The sequence below is a fragment of the Nesoenas mayeri genome (genome assembly GCF_963082525.1).
Source record: "Nesoenas mayeri genome assembly, chromosome: 10".
Taxonomy (NCBI): domain Eukaryota; kingdom Metazoa; phylum Chordata; class Aves; order Columbiformes; family Columbidae; genus Nesoenas; species Nesoenas mayeri.
The window spans coordinates 16,076,117-16,095,182 of NC_137560.1; the positions used below are offsets into that span (position 1 = coordinate 16,076,117).

Sequence of the window (19,066 nt, forward strand, 5' to 3'; positions counted from 1 at the left end):
TTTTTGTTGCAAGCAAAAATGTCTTAAGAGTAACAGGAAAATGCCACAAATGCTAAATTCTCTAGTTCTTGTCTGTCATCTTATGAAGATGAAACATGAAATGTCACATAAGGACTCGGGTTTTACCAAAGTCCATGTACTGTTTCCAGTCTCTTTTCACAGGCTGGTGTGACAGAACGTACTCCTTGTACTGCAGTGCAGCCTTGCAATAGAGAAACAGATGAAACTCAGATATATCTTAAACTGCTGGAACATACTGTGTTTCAACCGTAGACAAAGCTGCATGGAAAGATCTGAGAGATTTATGGTGTTTTCCAGTATGGTTTTCTGACTAGTATGTGGGGAGAGGTGATAAAAGTATTCAAGCAGGGAATAAGGTGGGAATAGAAGGTGTCGAGAATCAATAATGAGCAGAAATTCTTACAAGGTAGTTTCTGCTTTCCTGTGCTTTCATATCCCTTTTACTTGCTTCCCCTACTCTCTTTCAGATTGAAATTATTTTTCTCATGGTAATTTACAACCTAATTCCTCAGTCTGTCTTTTGTGAGAGGCAAAGCTGCATTTGTGAATCTGACAGTGCTGCTTAATGCTACTGAGAGCAATTGTTGACCAGAGTAGAGCTGCATAGTACGAAAAAAGTAATACAAAGATGTGTGACTCTGGAGTTGTCTTCTGTGCTGAATTAAAGTGTCCTCTTAGTAAGTTTCAGGGGAAGGAATGGATTATGGCTGCCTGTAGAAGACTAGGTATGGGAAATAGCTTTCTTTCAAAACTTCATAGGCTCTTGTCTAGGCTGTCTTAAGGCTGTACCTGCTACCGTCAGTCTTGGGTGTGTATTTGTCTGTAGGATACATGGAAATTTGTGATGCCCAAGAAACGTACACTTTTTGAAGCCCATCTCAAATTCTTGTGACTGCTTGGCATAAATGTATTTTGGAGGGTTGGGAGCTTTATCTGGCAATGATTTGTCAAGATTCTTATACTAATTAATTATTTTGATTGCTGTCCTTTTTAAATTGTTCAGATATATTTTTATTGCAATAAAAACATTTTTGAGTTGGGAAACAGTTCAGGGAATCATCCGTTTACTTACATTTCTGACATTTCATGATCATTTTTTTGTGTGCCTTAAACCTAAAATGCTTATGTTTGCAACTGTTTTGATTCTTCAAGATGGTCTTGAAAGTGTAGTCATCTTCGCAGATTCAGAGCTTTTGCTTCATTTCATCTCTTGTAACTGCTTTATTTTCCCTGCTTTTCACAAGACATATGGTGTGTATACTGCAACTACTTTAAAGCAAGTGTTTCATGTTCCTTGCTCTCCAGAGCTTCTAATACAGACTTAGTCACAGTTGATTTCTTAAATATATTGTACTCCTATATAGAGTGGTAGACTGTACTAATTCAGGTTTTTTTCTGAGTAGTTCATTCACAATTAGGAGTTTGTCTTCTGTGCAGAGTCTTGATTGAAACTCTTCAGTAGGCACTCAGGAGGATGGTCTCTTCAAATAATATAATATAGGAGAGGAGAAGAAATGTACATGTTTACTAACCTTAAGTTTGTAGGCATCACTTTTCTATGACAACAGCTCTTGGCCAGATCTTCGTTTCATTACCCTTAGGACTACTTTTGGCAATTCTTTCAAATTATTTATTCTTTCATTTCATTTCTGTGTTCCTCAGACCTGTGTGGTTCATAAGAGATTATGAGAATATTTCCTTAATAAATTAATATTAACTGTCTAATGTTTATAAGAGGACAGACCTATGTCCATATGCTTACATATATATCTCACAGAATCACAGCGTGGTTGGGGTTGGAAGGGACCTCTGGAGATCATCCCATCCAACCCGTCTGCTAAAGCAGGTTCACCAGAGCAGATCACACAGGAAGGTGTCCAGGTGGGTTTGAATGTCACCAGCGGAGGAGACTCCACAACCTCTCTGGGCAGCCTGTTCCAGGGCTCTGGCACCTCAAAGGAAGGATGTTTCTCCTCATATTCAGATGGAACATCCTGCGTTTCACTCTGCGCCCGTTATATCTCAAAGATCTTTTGGCTCCCATTAGATACAAGGTCATGTAACATAAAAATAAAGAACTGTATCTATAAGATTTATAAATAGATAACAGATGAGCAAAAAGTGCTGTCCAACTTAGCATGGACTTGCATGTTGTTTCAAATCAACTTCCAGCTAAGGAGAATTAACCTTTTTTCTGGAAAGTACAGATGCAGAATTTGAGTATAATTGATTGTTTAAATCAAGGTTTCGTCCTTTCAGATTTAAATAAGAGTTGATAGTTTTATTTAGTTCAGTATAAGTCAATCCATTTTAGCTAAAGGTGTGAGCTTATTTTTCTGAACTTTGAAATTCAAATTGGTAAAGTCTTTGTTACTCAAGAGAAGTGGGTTGAGAAATGTCTTTGTACATGTTCTCCTGTTGTAGTGCCAGACCTTGTTGGGGGAGTGACTTTAAATTGGAGCAGAGTGACTGAAAACCAGTTAGTCAGATGGAGACGTGTATTGGCTTTTCCTCCTTCCTCTCTCCCCTCTTTGCAAATGTGATCAGCTTGTGATCACAACTGGGATGGTCTTTCTTTTGCTGCTGCTTACAGCTCAAAGCGGAGAGCCTTTGGAAATGTATTTTAACCTTACAGTAGTGGTCAAATAACACGTTAGTAGACTCCTGGCTGCCTGTGCAGATTCAAGTCATGCTTCTCTTCAGTGTGTAAGTGTGGATTATATGTGTGTAGCAATAATGATGTATTTTGAAGTCTCTGTAATAATAATAATAATACTGTTATTATGAGGTAGTCTTTTGAGAAACAATGAAAAAGATAAAGTTATTATTGTCAGGTATAAAACTGGTATTTCCTTTAGTGACGCTAAAAACTCTCTGTAGCTTGATAGAAACTGAGGGCTTGTGGCATCAGCTTTTGGTTGAAATTCTCTGACCTTTTTTTATATGAGGCTAGAACTGACACTCAGGTTCCCTCTTAGCTGCAGGTGTTAATCCCTTTGTGGAAATGGTCGTGAAGTAATAACTGGTAGAGCCTAACAGAGAACTTACAATAGGAAAACAAATGTCAACAAATATGAAAGTGATTTTAAATTTTGGCCATACATTTGAAAGCATTGCATGAAAGTAGTAACACATTGTCTGTGAATAACATGGAGGAATACAAAACTTAGTGAGGTGCCTGGATGATGCCTAGAATTAGAGAGAGCTGTAGAGCATATAAACAATATGTCTCTTTATTCTTCTAAAATATGTTAACCAGGTTATGGTTAAAAGAATTTAAAATTTGTCATTCTGAGCTATTTGTAACTGTTTAAGTTCTGTGTGAGTCACTTTTACAGAAACCATGTGGTTATATACTGTAAAAGATAGGTTTTATATTTCTTTGTGCATCAATCTTTTGTGCTATGTTTCAAAGCGAATAGGAACAGACGGAGGTTTGCTTTTGATACAACACAGCATTTAAAACTCTAGTATTCTGAAAAGGGTATGTATTATTGAAAGACTTCAGCATGGAGGTTTTTTCCATTTCAGTATAAAGTTGCATTAGGATGTTATTTTTTTTTTTTATCATGCTGTTAGAGATCAAAGTATTAGTATAGTAAATAATTCTCTGTGTCTAACATATCTAAATATATAGTGCTACCTTGCATACTGTGCTTCTAACTTCAGGGGAAACCAAGAATTGATTGTGGGCTGTCTGCCAGTAGGGCAACAGTTTGTCTCTCCATGTGGGAAGAGCATCTTTTGCTGGCACAAAATGGGATTATACTGTTGCCAGGAGTCTGCTCCACCTTTGCCATTATACCATTGCCAGGAGTCAGTGACAGCTCCTTAATTATTGCTTTTGTCTGTAACAATTTATCCTGTGTGGAGAATGTGTCCTTTCTTAAAATCACTTAGTAATTATCCTGTGACTTTTATAGTGTCTATACCCAGTGTGTACCACCAAGACAAGCAAGTGTGGTGTCTTTGTGTGTATGGGTAAGGTGGCCATATCTTAGTATCTTCCATATGTATATATTTGCATGCGCAAACATCTAAACTGGCCTGTTGAGAACAGAAGGTAAATTCCTCTCCAGCTGTTATTGGCCTTGCATGGCCGACATGGTTATGCTAGCTTCCTCAACAAAATATGCTTAGAAGTGCAACCAAGCACCATCACAGGCCACTGAAAATACATATATTAATATATAGTTTCCTACATGATGATGCTAACTCCATGTCAGTTGTTTTTCATCTCAGGTATGCTGTAAGAAATGCATAGAAATAGTAGAAAAAACTTGTATAGGGATGCATTATATAAAATTTAGTGTAAATAAGGGTATTTAATACGAAACAATGAATTTGTTTTAAGGTAAAAGTTTGTTAATATTTTGATAGCACAGGATAACATGAAAACCTAAATAGATTTTAGAATTCAAGCCAAGTTTGCCAATCTGTGTCGATATTAAATGCGAGACATTTTGTCTAGCCAAGATCACCCAGTGAGCCTTGTGTGGCTTTTAAAAAATATCTGTAGCTTTCGGTGTACTTTGGATGCACAAATGTTAAGAAAAGGCACTTAGGTAAATCAATATGTGTTTTACCTTTTCTCTAAAACACTGTTGTTTATCTGCTGGTTTGAGATAACCATAAGGCAGAAAAGCTCAGTTGGCTGTCTCATGAACTGTTCTTAATGAGCATTATGTTATTTTCCTCTCCCATTTTTCTAGGCTGTTCAATTAACCCCTAGACGATGGCTGAACCTGCAGGAATACCAAAGCAAAAAAATAATGGCAGACCATGGGGTTACAGTTCAGAGATTCTTCGTTGCTGATTCTGCAAATGATGCCCTGGAGGCTGCTCAGAGACTAAGTAAGTTGACTGATAATGGGAGGAATCTGCTTCACCAGATAGCAATCTGGAACATAAATTGCTTTCTTAGAAGTTGTACACAATCTTCAAATTGATGCTTATTGAAAAGGTTTGATATATTATTGTTGTAGTTTAACCCCAGCTGACAACTAAGCACCACACAGCCGCTCGTTCACTGCTTCCCCCTGGGATAGGGCAGAGATTTGGAAGAGTAAAAGTGACAAAACTCATAGGTTGAGATAAAGATAGGTTAATAAGTAAAGCAAAAGCCATGCATGCAAGCAAAGAAAAACAAGGAATCCATTCACCACTTCCTATCGCAGGCAGGTGTTCAGCCATCTCTGGGAAAGCCGGGCTCCATCACCTGTAACGGTCACTGGGGAAGACAAATGCCATCACTCCAAACATGTCCTCCCTTCCTCCTTCTTCCCCTGGTTTTATATGCTGAGCATGATGTCATATGGTGTGGAATATCCCTTTGGTCACCTGGGGTCATGTGTCCTGACTGTGTCCCCTCCCAGCCTTCTGAGCGCTCCCCATGTTCTACTAGTACTTGTAGTATCTCTGTCACTCAGGTTTATTTGCACAATTTTATATGGGCTGCTGTCTTCTGAATATACAACTGCACAAAGTAAAAAGTTACGAGCAAAACAAAAAAGTTCAGCATACGGGGGACACAAAATATTCCAAAATAAAATAAGCAACGGAGGCGGCTTTGGGATGTTTATGATAGACAGGCATTCTGCAGTAAAAGATGGTGAAAGGAGAGGCCAATCACCCCTGCCAAGTACTGCTCAAAAATCTGGTGGTTTAGGTACTGTACGCAACATTGCAGCTGTCCTTAACTTTCACTTCTGCAAACAAGAAAGGATGCTTGCCAACATAATTTTCTTCTATTTTTATCTAAAAAATATCAAAACTTTAAAGGTTCATTTTTTTTTTCTTGTGTAAGGGGATTCTTCCTGTAGACCTGTCATCATGAACACAAGAGAAACAATTATTTTCCTTGGTAATCTTACAGATTATATCACTCACATGAGTCTGTGTGATAATGGGGTACACATAAAGGGATAGAAATTCCTGACATGGGAGTCTTTATGAAATCTGGTATTTGCAAATTAATTTCACAATTTCACTAAATCCTATGTGCTTGATAGAGCTGTCTGTACTGCTGCAGTGTCTCTGGTCACCAGTTTTGCTATTGTAGGATTTCCTTTTGATGAAATGGAACCAGATGGGATTAGATCATTTTTGAGGCTGTCTTCACTTGTCAGGAAGGTGTTAATGCATGTGTTCTTGAACGGGTAGGCCTTTATCCACTATCAGCAGTTTTGTTAGAGTTTGCTCATTTCCTCTGTTGCTCTCTCTATTTTTATTAATATGTACACTGAATACACTGAATGTTAATTTTCTCAAAGACTTTCAAAACTTACCAACAGCACAAAAGACAGTCTACAAGGATTTTTTAAAATGGAATTAAAGGATTGGTTTTTTTTCTTCTAAGATAAGAACGGCAGATGTGAAGAAAATTAAAATACTATCAGTAATATTGACTTCAAAAGAAGTTGTACACAATAATGAATACAGAATTAGGCCCCAAGGAATTCATTGCTTTCTACATGCTAAGCAATTTTCAGGTGTAACTCTTGTAGAGAAGGCAATATTTACAGAATACCAAGAAATGCAGTCACAAACAGTTTTGTGTTTCATGTTAAAATTCCAAGGTTTTCAAGAAGAGAAAGAAGAAAACATTGTGCTGTTTTGCCACAACAGTGTGGCGTTGCTTGATCTGCCATCTGAAGAAACATAACCTGTAAACAAGTTCTTATAGTGCTGGTGCAGCTATTTAACAGAACAAAGTAAAATATTTGGGAGCTGAGTTTTTGTCTGAAATGTAAGATTATCTGACTGTTCCTACATTAACTCACTAATCTTCTGATCTGATTCTCACTTAATGCAGGGGAATATTAAGGGCTTGTTTAGCCAGAGAAGACATTTCCTTTCTTGCTATCCTTTCTCCTCATACTATAGTACTGATAAACAGAAAAAAATCCTTATATATGCATAGATATACCCAGACTACTAGGTTTTGCACATTTTTCATTGCTGTGTGTTGGGCAGATGCACTGTGCATTGTTTCAAGGTCCGTAATTTTCTCTTGCTTTCTCCACTAGAGACCATTAGGTCTGCGTCAGCTCGTGTGCTGCTCTGGATGTTCTGCCTGATGGAGAAGTTCTTGAGGGAACCATCATTTTAAACTACTAGGTGGACAAAGCTGAAAGGGATTATAATTATGCTGGAGGGCGTTACTAAGTACTGGCAATTGGCTTTTTGAATCAGTAGAGAATTTATAGAGGTGGTTGAAAACGCTGACAATCCTGAGTGGATGCTGGAAGCTCGTCATGCGTTTCTGTTTCTGATTTTTAACAAAAGCAATACAGTGCTGTCTGTTGCGGCTTAGAGTGTTTCATTACATTTAGGAATCAGTCAGATGCAGTGTTCACACTCTATCACAGCGAAATGCAATTGAATGGAGTGCAAGGCTTTTATTCACTTTTCTTTTAAAAAAAATGTATAACAAAATATAGTCTCTGCATATCCTATTTCTATTGCCTTATGCATGAGGGAACTCATAAAATTCAGCTTCAGACTGAAGACATGCTTTTTATATCAGGCTGGAGAGGTAAACATGTATTTTATAAAGAAGAGAAGAGGTTTATTGAAGCCTGTTTCCATGAGGTCATTTACCTGTCAACCTATTATTCACCGTTTTTTAGAATATTGAAAGAGTTCTCATTCATGTGATCACCAGTCTCCTTCAGCCTGCTGGTCCTTTTCCCTTGGCTATGTTTAATTTAGATGGAAGGCTGCGTTTTTAGATGCTGTTTTAGATCCCTTATCTGAAAGTTCATCTCTCCAATACAAGTATGAACAACCACATGAAAGCAGTTTGTGTTTAGAAGGGATCAAAAACAGATCCTTAGCTTTGTAATGCCCTTTTTGTACAAATTATGAAGAAATTGTTGGTGATAATGCTGTCTGCATTTAATCTAAGCTTTTATGTTATAAAAAATGAAAAATTTCTTTGAACCTGACGTTTCTGAGGATATTAGAAATGTAAATTTAGGTTCTTTTTTGCCATATGAGGAAGAGCTTTTCTGTGAATGTCTTGTACAGACCAGCCCTCTGTTGTTAAAGTTGTATTTAAGTAACTTAGTTTACTCCTCAGTCTTTGAGTTTGTTCGCTACTGAGCTGATCTTATTTTACTGTCAACATGTACTTTGCTTACATGATTAGATTCCCTTTCTTGTTCTCTACATAAGAATAGATAGGAGAGGAATTGCCTCCTTCAGCATTTCAGTGATTTCTGTATTTCTTTCCATTGTATAGTTCACTGTATAATAATAATTTTTCACCTGTGTATATGAGTTATTCTTAAAAAAACCCCTGTGTACTTAGTGGTTATAACTAGTTGTTTTTCGAAGCCTCTTGGCTTATACTTCTCTTCAAATGTTGAAAAATCACATGTTGCTGGAATAGTGTTCCATGGAGCTGTACAGAAAGAACTTGCTCGCTGTTAAGGAACAGCTCTTCCATAAGTCCTCTTATTTTCCCTGACAGCTTTTATTAAAGTTCCTTATACTTAAATTACGAGTTTCTGAAACTAGCCTTTCAGGCAAAATAATAGTATAAGTTATTGACTAATACAATCCTATTCTCAAATGGGTAAGCATTTAGAAAACAGCCTTTTAAATTTAATAGATAAGTGGTGGTGGATGAGCTGCCTTTGGACCACATTCAGCATTACTGAGCGTGAGTATTTCTGTGTTTTGTTTACCAGGTCTTTTTGCCTTGCCCGAGTGGTGAAATCTAAGACTAGTGGGAGTCCCCCTTTTTGTGCAACTTCTCAATAATAGGAAATACCAGTTAATATTCTGTTACTCCCAGTCTGCTTAGGCACCTCTTGAGTGCATCCATTTAAAAGCTCCACAAAATTTTCCCTTATCTGTGGTTTTAATCTTTCTGTCCCTTGTTCAATGTCCTGTTGTATCTTAGTGCCCTTTCCTCACTTTATCCATTTTCTCTTCCCAATGCCATCTTCTGCTTTGAGTTCTCATTGAGAAAAGCCTCTTCCTTTTCTGTGCCACACAGTCAGTTCTATCCTATCCTATCCTATCCTATCCTATCCTATCCTATCCTATCCTATCCTATCCTATCCTATCCTATCCTACTTACAACAAGTATTTAGCAGTTGTGTGCTGCTAAAAGCCACTATATGTTTGTGTGCATACTTCTTTATTGTGCTTGCTGAAGTGCTTTGCTTAGACAACGGTTAACTTGACATAATGATCATAGAAATTAATGGTGCTGTGTACGATCAGAAAAGAAATAATGACTGCTAACAGTTCAAATCATATTTTTTCTATATTTGTCCATTTTGAAATGGTTTGATTTTTTGGAAAAAAAATTCTAAATTTAATTGCTGTGCCAACAGTCTTAAAAATCTCACTCGTATCTGAAAGTGATGAAAATAATAAACTAGACTAAAAGTTGTGAAGGCAGCACCTTGTTTGTTACAGTTATCTCAAGTAATTTTTTTGTGGGAGGCTTAATAATCAATACACCAGTGATCCAATTTATTTACTCCATCTACTGGGTGAAAAAAATCAGTCATGGAAAATCAGAGGAGTTAGGAAAGGCATTCAAGGGTTGTGTTCACAGAAACCTGCTTTACTAAAGATTTTGTTAAAAAGTCATGGCACATTTGCAGTGATATAGCTATAGTGCAAAGCTGGAGTGCAGTACCCATTCAGGAGTAGCTCTTTTTATGGACATTCTTCATATGTTCTCAGATGGCTTTTAGGTGCTTTAACTTAACCTGCCTTGGAAGTGAAGCCACACAAAGGCACAATTAAGGTGGAATTAGGGCTTCCCTTTGAGGATTTCATACACAATGACTGTTGGCACTGCTGTGTTAGCAGCACCTTTCTCCCTGGACATAAGCCCTGAAACGCTGTTGCTTTCTCCTCTTTGTGTTTTGTTTAGTTGGCTTTGAATCTTGTAATTCCTGCTTGTTCTCCCTCCCCCTTGCTTCCCTCCTTCCTCTGGGTTTTGTGCTAAGAAATGTGATTTCACAAAGACAGCTGAGAAGTGGCAGAATTTTAAGCACAGCAGATTTGAGCAGAGTATTACCCCTGGTAACCCCTGCAAGGGGTCTCTGGCGCAGCTTTACCTTGTGCCTCGTTCCTCCTCTTCAGCTTAGTGATGTTTTCCCACGTAAGTCCTTGGCACCTGTGTGAAAAATGGGCAGCTGTCAATACGTGCATTTATTGGGAATGGCCACGTGTTGCATCTTGCATGCCAGAAAAACAGGCAGAAAAAACTTCCGGCTTCCTATGATTTTGAGTTATTCTTTTTGAAACAAAATTAATAAAAGATTTTGTCAGAGGTTGACACTGGGTATCGTGCTGCTTCAAGATGAACCTTTCTGTTTCAAGTTAAATTATGAATTGTTGCTTTTTAAAATATTTGAAATATGGAAATTCTTTGAAGGAGCCTCCATCTCATGAGAAACTACAGAAATAGTTAATTTCAAATGCATTGTTATGAAAAACAAATCTGTTCTTTCTTATCTATTCCTTTTGTTAGAAAATTACATACTGAGTTGTGAGTCAATAAATGCAAACTTGAGACTGCTCATAGTAGTTGGGTATTTTATAACCATTCTTCGTCACCAAATGTCTTCGTATTCAATAGATTTATAGTAATATGAGTAATGGCTAGGGGGCTAACAAATCAAAATCTCATTTCAGATGTTTGACACTAATGTTGTGCTGACTTATTGTTCTCCATGTTGGATTTCTGATCAAATTACCAAAAAAGCTACTTGGAAGGAGCAACACAAAGTAAAAAATACTATAGAAATAGAGTAGTGAATTTTATATTTAATATGTGCCACAGAAAGCGGTCTCTTACAAATTTCAGTGTGTTAAATATATTAAGTGGATTTTTGTTTATAAAAGAAGGAGGTGACAGAAGCCATAGCTCTTGATTCAGGAATGTTAACAGGTGGTAAAAAACACAACATTTCAGAAGGAAGGTACAAGATGACTGCTACTATTTATTCCAGGCTTGTCACACCATATTTAATAGTTCTTCAAGGTAGTTTTGCAGCTGCAAAACAATAACCAGATGTGTAATTGAGAAGCAGCTGCATAAAATTTTCATTTTTTTATGCTTAAAATCAGAACCATTAGACAAGCTTTATGTATAAGGAATGAAACACTAAAGAACATTGTTTTCTCTGCAGTATTAGCAGCTGTGTAAAGGGGAGAAATCACACCTACACTCTCTAGATGCCCATCTGCCTCTAAATATTTGGGGGCAAATTACTGAAACCAAATTTCTTTTCTTTGTTGTTGTTTGTTTTTGGTTTTCCTTGTTTCTTACTCAGGCTTGCATTGGAATGTATGTGACAAAGCATTTCTTTTGTTTTTAATTTATAAAACCCGCTTGTAAATATCCACCTGTGACACTAAACAGTCATTTTTTTTTTTCTAATTACTTGTATTTGTACCTGCTGTTTGTAACTGTATACACAGAGTATCTCCTTTTGGGAATGTCCATTCCTGATGGAACATCTGATCTGTGCTGGGATTTTTCAGGACGCTGCCATCCTTGAGTGCATTTATTTTAAAGCAGAACTGAATCCACAATTTTAATTTGATATAAACTGCAGCACTGCTGAAGGAAATGCCAGCTTCTTTTAACAGTCATTTAGTTATCACTTGTATTTTAACAAACTATATCAGACAAGGTATAAAATAATTGTTATTGTCCAGAAGCCATGTGTCACTTTTACTTTCTTGAGAACTCTTCTCTCATCTCCTGGGAAGCTTGATGTATTTATTAATTTAAAAGATTGTGTGTTGATAGTAACTATATCTTAGCACGTTTTTGGTAACAAATACCGCAAATATTATGGGTTTAACTTGTGATAGAAAAGATCAGATTCTCAGCTGGCAGTCTAGAGTTTTTCCTCCCTGGGCCTCATTACTCCGGCTGTGTTGGTGGTGTGATCTTTGGGGTGACTGTGATCAGAAGAATCGTGCTGCTTTTTTGTACTTGTTATAAACTCTCAGCAGGAGACATGTCTTACGTATTAATTTTGAAATAGTGTTTATTAGTTGGGAACTTGAGATGACAAAGCTTCCGAGATTGATGGGTCTGTACTGTGTAGTGCTGCATCTTTTGCGTGATCAGTCTGTCAGTGTGTAATCCCTTGTATAAGGGTGTCCAAAAAGGTAATTGACACTTATGTCTGTAAAATGTGGGTTGTGTAGTTTTTATTTTAAGCTTTTTAATGGTATTACTAGTAGCCAAATCATGTTGAACTGAATTAATAGAAAATCTAAGAGCAGAGTGATGACAGTCTAGAGTCAAGGGTAGTTTATAATTAGCCACGTTCTGTAGGGTCTCTCAGTCCTACGAGCGAAACTCTTTCCTATAGTCAGTAGTTTGGTTTGAAAAGAAATATGTATATAAATATATAATCTGTTCACTCTTCTATACTGTGGACATTTTTGTGCTTGAACCTGATATTATTTGAGGCTGTGGTTTCGTCTGCAAAGGGGACAAATACATCATTAGCTCTGGTTATCGCCATGTAACTCCTAGGTGTATGGAGAGACCTTCTGTTTTGTTAGTCAGGCCCCACATTATTGCCGCGATAAAAACCAGGGGGAACTGGGCCAAATTTAGAGAGAGGAAAACTTAGAAACTTTGCAAACAGTGAAGTTTTGAGTAGCGCTACGTTCTTTCAAAGTAATTGTTACTCTGAAAAAACAGCTTTTGCTCAAATGTTTTTCTTTGACTGAATTCTGAACTATTGCTCCATCTTTCACCATTTCTTTTGTTGAGTGTTTAAGATAAGAGTTGTGGTTATTGCCTTTACTTTGATACTGTTGTAATTTCCCTGATCTCCAGTAGTGTCCCCCAGGTGATGCAGAGTGTATCAGGAAGGTACTATGCTTGGATAACCACTTTCTGTATATAATTCAATTGAGGAAGTTGACTTTTTTTTTAATCTGTCAGTTGTTCCTTTTAAATTTGTTATACCTCTTGTCTTTATGGAATAGACGATGGTTTAGGATGGACTGTGATTGATGTGTAAGGATATTAGCTTGTACATTTGCTATAAAAGCACATGGTTTTGAACCAAGTCAGAAATCTCTCACCACTGGCCTTTCAACTCATACAAAGCTGGGAGAACACATGGATACAGCCTTTGGACTGAGATTCCCTTCTCCTCTTCTCTTCCCTCAGCCTCCTCCAGTCTATGAAGTAATCTTAACTGGTATTTTGCAAAGGTTAGTATGACTTGCAAGGACTTGTTTTATCTTTGAAGATGGGAGCAATTTACAAGCTGATACTCTGAATACATCAGCAGTTGAGAAGTATGATCATAAGAGTCTGTGATTATTGGTATTTTTTGGTAGATTATCTCTACCTAAAATGGTAGAGCAGTTTTTGAAGCTGAAGATGATGTGACATTTCGTTAATCTGCTACTTCATATTTGAGAAAGTGATGTGAATTTAAAATGTGTTTATCTACATTTCTTCAAATATTTGCAATTTAAGAAAAGTAAAATATTTCAACACACTTATGAATATGAAATGTGTCTTTGTAACCCTGCTGGATTCAATTGGGAGATATTATCTGACTTCCTGCATCACAGTATATTTTAAATGAGTCTTTAACCCTTGAGAATGTCATCACAAAAATCATTTAATGAGAATTATGTTCAGGTTAGTTCCAGAAGTTAGCTATGCTCTTATTTTAAATGTTTTTTGCTTTGTTAAGAGAAATCTCAAGCTGATAGTTTTACCTACATGTGGTATACTCTGCCCTGTCCTATTGTTAAATTCAGCTTTTGTTTCTTGCATCTTTTTGAGGGAGAACATTTTTCTTGCACCTCCCCTGGGCTTAGTTGGACTGCTCACCTGAGTAAGATAAATAAGGCCAAACTTCGGGCTATAAATCTTAAATATATTTATTGTTCTAAATGCTTAAGAACAGCCTCAGGATTTTTACGTGAAGAGGAAAGAAAGGCAGCCATGAGAAGTTTACTGTATGAATAGTTAACAATATAAAGTCACTGGGAAGATTTACCTTTACTGCACGGTGCTTCCCTCTACTCCCTGCCAAGTCTAATCCCTCTATTCCTTCAGTTATTCCTCTGTGTGTTTTACTAGTAGCTTTCCTAATCTTATCGTGAGTATTGTGCTCCATGGAAGATTACCATGGTAATAATCCTAATCCTGTGTCTGCATGTCCAACACCTCTTGTTTTTGTCACCACAGGTAAATCTTTTACACAGGTCTTTGTTTCACCTAATTAAATGTTCAGTGTGGTTGATTTTCTATTGGCCTTTCCACATCTTACTTTCAATATAATAAAGGTTTTGTTTTGGATATGTTGGTATAAAAACGGAACAAGAGGGACTGCGAATTTACTGTCTAGATTACTGCAAATTTAACTATCTTAGAAGAAACCTACTCTTGTAAAAAAATTATCCCCCTATAAATACAGCCTTATATCTCATGCCACAAAGTGATCTGCCATTTAAAAATGGTGATTAACATGTGCTATAAATAGCTTGCTTATTTTTATATTTTGAATGACATTCCTGTTTGAAGTGCCTATGTAGATAGTATTGACTTAGTTATTTCTTTGATGCATAAGAAGCCAAGTTAGATGCTTAAAGATGCTTTCCTACTGAAAAGTTATTTTACAAATTTAAGATGAAAAAAAATTCATGTATTTTCATATTTCACATTCTCAGTTTCCAAAACGAAATGTCAGTTTCTGTGTCTCAAGTTTATTCAGCTTTGTGTTTGTTTTTATGATTTTAGTGTTACGGATTCTGATTTATGGCTATTTTTTGCATTGAGTTTTTTGACATTTAGTATCTTGTAAACAGTGGTATGTACACACTTCCATAGACTGTACTAAGCATTCCTTCAGAAAAGTCTAGGCTGATGACAAAACAAAATAAACCAGTAAACTTAAACACTAGAATGAGATTTTTAAGGGCTGAGGTTTATATGTAATTTAACAGGGACTGCATATCACTGTTGTTATCTATATGATGCGATACTTGTCAATTGTGCAGAAAGGAATGCAATCAGTGCAGTTAACAGCAGGTAGGGCAACGTTTATGTGTTCTCTTGTATCTCTAAGAATTGTTTTAGCTATGTGATTGCTCTTCTTTTGCGTCTTATTAGGTAAATTATACATCAATAGACTTTCTGGGAGTTAACTGTGACCATTATTTAGATGTAATTTATACAGCCTCAAATATAAGCTCAGAATTTGACCTGAAAGTGAGCAAGTTGGTGTAACAGAGATAGCAGAAGCATGAACAAAACATCACACAAAAATTTTGCCTTTTAAAGAAAAACTGCTCTATTCTATACCTGACACTTCAGTAAAATCTGGAAATATTTTCTGCAGAGTAAAGTGATAATTTACTGTAGCATTCTTTTCAGCAGTTACTTCTTCTATTGTAAACCAGACAGACACAATTAAGTGACTGTGAGCACGAGCTCGGAAGTGGGTTTTCTGATATGGTAAAGCACCTTGCTGACCTTAACTTACAAAATATTAACCAGCTCTTAACCATTGTCAGGATGTCAGAGAGAGCACCACTGGGATGGTGCTTAGGTCACGTATTTGTCATTTGAATAACAGACAAGCTGAACCTACAAGCTCTCAGCTGGACCATGGTTATAAAGCCTGTGTACAGATGTGGTCATCTGCTGCTGACAAGTTTGTGACACCACTTTGATCCACAGTCTTACTCATCTGAAGCTGAGAAGTTGCTGAATAGCACTGTGCATAAAGAATGGGAACATTTGAGATGTGCTTGCTCACCTGTTATGTCAGTCCCTTTATAGGTTCAACATGACTTCAAAACACTTAAATCAGCAGCACGTTCTCTTTCTTTGCTAACATAGTCGCTGCTTATTCCAGTAAGTGTATGTGGTGCTGTCTATATCTTTCAACGAACTAAAAAGCGCCTTATTAGACACCAGAATTTGGTTGTCTTATGTATCCTTCCTCCTCTTTGCAAGTTCTAAAAAGGTAATCATATAACTTAAGGAGGATCTCAAGGAATTGTATTCCTTGGATTTAAACTTATTAGAGGTTGGCCCCACTACAGACTGTTCAGTCATAGTTATGTAGAATTTGCAGAGTACACATATGGGGTGATGAGAGACAGAGCACAGGCTTGATGCTGGAGATCCCACAGCAATGAATAACTCACTGATGGCCAGGTAAAGAAATTCAGACCATGAACAAGATAAAACAGTCCTAGCATTAACAAGGAGAACAAAGAACTGGTATCGAATATTTGTAAAAGGCAAAGTATGTAGTCAATACAGGTGACCGTGAACCAGTGAGAAAAAGAGTAAATTTAAAAAATGTGTGGATCTTAGAATAAGGAAGAAGAAACCATAAAAGTGAAAATCATATTCCTCCCAACAAAGGACTCCAGATGGTGATGACTTGCTCTAACAGCCCTAGACCAGAGTGAAGCTGTGAGCCTGAGGACCTAGAAGAGCACTGGAAGGATGAGCATAACTCCAGAAAAAGAGGTAGAAATGACAAAATAGTTGTTTGACAATTTAAACTGCATTATTATTGGAACTTTTTCAGATAACAGGTATTCTTTCGTGTGCTACAATAAGTAAATCTGGACTAAAAATTATTTTGTATTGGATTGTTAAGATTATGGTTATTTTTGCGATATATTCTTGGCTTTATATTTATCTAAGTATGTGAGCTGTGTTTTCTGTTTGCCTATAAGCAAGATTTTGACTGTTCCATTGCTAGTAGCACAGGTTTGTGCAGACACCTAACAAGTGCGACTGCTGCTTCCCTGAAGCTCAGTTTCTGTAACTCTAGAAGGTTCGTGAGGTGTGTGTGTTTCTCTGCAGAAGGCCAATATTTGGGATATTTAAATACATCTCCCTCTTTTTTGTTACGAAACCATAGTCAGTACACTGAGAGCGTTCGCCGCTTGAAAATTTTTTTTTACAGGAACAAAAAGACAGTTTCTTCTGTATGTAAAGAAAGAAATAGGCTTATGTGTGGGAGTGAAGGATCTTAAATAAAACATTGTCCTTTTTCTACTTTAGTTCAGTTGGGAAAATCAATTTTTGGTTCTTCAGCTGCAAAGAAAGATCAAAAGGAAAAACTGACAATCTAAACAAAGGGCAAGGTGATGTGGGCAGCTTGCACTCCTGCCCCTGGTGTGCTTCATACAGGCGCTTTTCCAAGCAGAATACATTTACAGAAGAATCAAGGTTTTGGTTGGGGTTTTGTGCTTTCCTCCTCCTTCCTCCTCCACCTCCGCCCCATCAATGAAGTTGGGAGTAAAAGTGACCTTAGTATAAAAGTCAAAATACTAATTTATATTAATTTTGTGGGGTTGTTTGGTGCTAATATAGGCAACAGTTCTATAGATGATTCAGGTTCCTCATTGCAGAATACTTACATTTCAAAGAATTGTCATTGGTTTTACTTCTCTAGAACTGGCCAAAGCTATCAGGTGTTTTTAAAGCACATTGTGTAATGCAGGAGAAAAAATATTCAGTCCCATGTACAGTTAGAGTACTTTTATTCTTGCTTAAGCGCCTTGCAGGATACATATTTGAATCTTCATATAAAAACTAATTTCAGTCGCTGTAGAGGGAAACTTTATGGAGATTGACTTTTCTGCTTTGTATTGAATCATATTTTTACCTTTAATAAATAAAATGTGATTTATTCTTATAGTCTCATATTTACAAGAGGAGGAGATTAAAGTGTCAGCAGGAAAAACAGAAGGTAGGAGTGTGAAAACTTTCTTTAAATCACACAAACAAAAAAACACCCCAAACTGAAAAACAACTTGGAAGACATTTTACAAAGCAAATTAATTATCTTCTGCATAAATGTAAAAAGTTGAAAGTAATTACTAAAGTGTTTGACTTTAATGTATTTTCCACTTTTTGGAGACAATTATTGTGTAGGCATCACTTTTGGCGGCAAAATAAATGTTAATTACGTGGATATTATAAGAAATAAACAGGTCGATTCTGACTTAAGGTGCATCTTTGCAGGAAAATATTTTTGTATGTAAGTTTTGTGTCTATGTTTGGGTCTTTACCCATGCGTTTGCTTTTGGGACTCTGTACTTTGGCACATCTTGGCATGGTAGAGATGCAAATAACTATCTACAAAATGCTCGTTTCAAATACAGATGGTCCGAAGTTTCAAAAACAGCAATTGTAGCTGGCAAATCTGGGAAATTTTGGAGAGTCTGGTGTTTTCAGGGAAGAGTACTCTGCACTGTAGCTTTTGAAAAACAGAACTTTTGGAAAAGGCTTCCAAATGATTGTCACAAATGATGAGTGATTGATAAAGTTCAGGCCTGTGATTTTTGATGGAGACTTCCTTGAGCACTGAGAAGTTCCAAGACCACCTCCTTCACTTCAAGTGTGTCCAATGAAAGCTTTGAAAGCAAATCCACTGATCTGTGTAATAGCTTTGCAAGGCAGATGTCAATATATAAGCAACAAAAATCTTTCTGTGTGTTTGATCTATGTAGATTTTGAGCCACTTCATACGACTTGTTGCTTGTTCATTGTGGAGTCAAATCTTAACGTCTGGTGACAAATAATGTTCTGAATTGAGTAATAAGAAGCCACATAGAAAAAAAGACAGTAGGAGTAATGAAATGCACCTGGTTTTCTTACAGTGCTGATTTGCAGGTTTTTTCTTTCTTTGTCTGTTGGCTTAATTAATTAACAGGATTGTTCCTGGGAGATGTTGACAGAAAACTGCCAGCTCTGCCCACTCAGTCTGCGATGTCATGAGGGTGGTTTTGTGATACTTTATCCCTTCACTTCTTGGACAGGAAAGCAGAAGTTTGCTATAGGTGTCTGCCGAATATAATCTACTGTTAATTTTAAATTTTACTTGTTATCCTGCTTCTTCCATTAGGCTGGGACAGTTGAGAGCTTTATGAAACTTTATTGCCTGTAGCACACATGACTAATGTGGGTGGCCAAGGTCAGAGCCTCAGATGTCTTGTTCTCTCTATCAACACCTTTTCTGCAGCGCTGGCTGAAGCTTTTCTC

The 19,066-nt window shown here is 36.9% G+C and overlaps 1 protein-coding gene across 1 annotated transcript in view; it reads left to right on the forward strand.

Annotated features, from left to right (window-relative positions):
* The window catches only part of SUCLG2 (succinate-CoA ligase GDP-forming subunit beta), a gene marked incomplete at both ends in the record, with an annotated part of 124,022 nt that overhangs the window by 20,708 nt on the left and 84,248 nt on the right, over positions 1-19,066 (forward strand). The window contains one exon of the mRNA XM_080350620.1: positions 4,734-4,875. Within this exon, the coding sequence (XP_080206746.1) occupies positions 4,734-4,875 (142 nt within the window). The remainder of the gene's footprint in view (positions 1-4,733; positions 4,876-19,066) is intronic.